This window comes from Nannospalax galili, unplaced genomic scaffold (genome assembly GCF_000622305.1).
Source record: "Nannospalax galili isolate Female #2095 unplaced genomic scaffold, S.galili_v1.0 scaffold410, whole genome shotgun sequence".
Classification (NCBI taxonomy): Eukaryota; Metazoa; Chordata; class Mammalia; order Rodentia; family Spalacidae; genus Nannospalax; species Nannospalax galili.
Window position 1 is genome coordinate 1,309,031 of NW_008329143.1, and position 2,439 is coordinate 1,311,469.

At 43.3% G+C, this 2,439-nt stretch overlaps 1 protein-coding gene across 3 annotated transcripts in view; it reads right to left on the reverse strand.

The window, feature by feature from the left end:
- Tango6 (transport and golgi organization 6 homolog) overlaps positions 1–2,439 on the reverse strand; it is a 188,060-nt gene that overhangs the window by 171,809 nt on the left and 13,812 nt on the right. For all 3 annotated transcript variants that reach the window (XM_008833924.3, XM_029563885.1, XM_029563886.1), the window contains exon 4: positions 682–823. In XM_008833924.3, the coding sequence (XP_008832146.1) occupies positions 682–823 (142 nt within the window). The remainder of the gene's footprint in view (positions 1–681; positions 824–2,439) is intronic.

Below are 2,439 nucleotides of genomic sequence, written 5' to 3' on the forward strand. Positions count from 1 at the left end.
AAAAGACTTTAGTCAGGCTTGGTGGTGCACACCTTTAATCCCAGTACTCAGGAGGCAGAGGCAGGTGGATCTTGGCTACATAATAAGACCCTGTTTCAAAAAATAAAACAAAACAAAATAGTAAAAAGTTAAAAGAATACACTGCTACTAGACCTAAGAAATAATTGGTTTTTTTTTTTTTTTAAGTTCAGGAAGAAGGAAATATGCACCAAAATTTGGATTTACATAGCAAAATGAAGAGCACCAGAAATGGGAGAGATGACCACAAACACTATATGTGGAAGTAGGAAACAGAAACTAGGGACTTAATATTGGAGAAGGGGCTTCACTTTGGTTTCTGAGACAGAGTCTCTTGGTACAACATGTAGCCCAGGCTAGCCTCTAACTCTTGGTACTCTGCCTCCACCTCCCCAGTACTGAGGTCACAGCATGTGCCGACACCTGGCTTAGGCATCACGTTTTCTTATTCCAATCTGCATGCCTTTGGGTGAAGTCTAATTCTAATTTTTATTTTCAGTCCTGGAGACCGAACACAGGACATCATACATGCTAGGCAAGAACACCAGTGCTGAGCTACAGTTCCAGAACTCAGTGGGATTTAAAGGCAAAGGCGAAAGGCCAGTGAGTCACCTCAGAACTCAAAGAGATATACCAAAGCAGCAGAAACATGTTATTTCTTACCACCTGCTCCTTCCAAAATGCCCCGGACTACTGCCTGAACACCACTGGGTCTCATTAACCTTTCAGAGAGCAGCTGCCCACATAGACGCCGGAGCCACCCTGGGGCCCGACACCTACGCTGTGTCGTTACATCTGTGCAGGACTGACAAAAAAGGAGAAGGCATGGGTTATTAATGTCAATGAAACAGACAAAGTACAAACACATTGTCTTTGATTTTGGTACTAGGGGGTAGCTCAGTGGTAGATCATGTGTTTAGTATATGCAAAGCCCTAAGTTTGATCCCTAATATATGCATGTACACATGATGTTCGCATGTACACACACATAGAGCAACACTTTCTTCTTTGTTTTTCTTCCTCTTTGGCAGTACTGGAAATTGAACACAGAACCTCGTGAATGTTAGGCAAGTCCTCTAGCCATACCATTAGCCCATCAGCTTTCCTTAAAAAACAAAACAGGTGCTGGGCGTGGTGGCGCACGCCTTTAATCCCAGAGACAGAGGCAGGTGGATCTCTGAGTTCAAGGACAGCCTGGTCTACATAGTGAGTTCCAGGCCAGCTGGGGCTACTGGGAGACCCTGTCTTAAAAAAGACCCCCCACACCGGAAAAAAAAAAAAAAAAAAAAAGGCAGGGTGTGGTGGTACACGTCTTTAATCCCAGTACTCAGGAGACAGAGGCAGGTGGCTCTCTGAGTTCAAGGCCAGCCTGGGCTACAAAGTAAGTTCCAGGCCTGCCAGGACTACATAATGAGATTCTATCTCAAAAACAAACAAAAAAACAAAAAAAATTAACAAAACAAAAAAACAAAACAAAAAAAGTATCTTTCTTCTTTACAAAATCTTCAGCATTTCATTTTTTGGTTGTTGTTTCCTTCTTTTTGTGATAAGGTCTTGCTCTGTAGCACAGGCTAGCCTCAAACTCAACTCACCACCCTGTGTTTCAGCTTCCTGAGTTCTAGGTTTACAGGTGTGTGCCACCATGCCTGGTTAAATAATTACTTTTGAGAGAGAAAAACAAAAAAACTGAGCAGAGCACAATGGTGTAGGCCTATAATCCAGCTACTTGGGTGGCTAAGGCAGGAGAATTGCAAGTTCAAGGCCCATCTAGGCTATAAAGATGGGTCAAATCATCAAGACCCTGTTTCAAAACAAAAAACCTATCTCTATGCCAAGAATATATTATTAGTATGTTTTTCAAACAAAGGAATTAAGAATAGAAATAATAGGCTGGGCGTGGTGGTGCATGCCTTTAATTCCAGCACTTGGGAAGCAGAGGCAGGTGGATCTCTGTGAGTTTGAGGCCAGCCTGGTCTACATGGAGATCCTGTCTCAAAAAGACCAAAAAAAAAGAAAAAGAATAGAAATAATAGGGGGCTGGAGAGATGGTTCAGCAGTTAAGAGCACTGACTGTTCTTGAAGAGGAACCAGGTTTGGTTCCCAGCACCCACATGGCAGCTAACAACCATCAATAACTCTGGTTCCAGGGAATCCAACACCTTCTTCTGACCTTCTTGGGCACTGCATGCAGGACATGGGTGCACTGACATACATGTTGGCAATACACTCATACACATAAAATAAAAATAAAATTTTAAAAAAGAGAGAGAATGGAGCTGGGTGTGGGTGGCACATGCCTTTAGTCCCAGCATTTAGGAGGCAGAGGTAGGTGGATCTCTGTGAGTTCAAGTCCAGCCTGTTCTACACAGTGAGTTCCAAGCCAGCTGGGGCTACAGGGAGACCCTGCTTCAAAAAGACCAA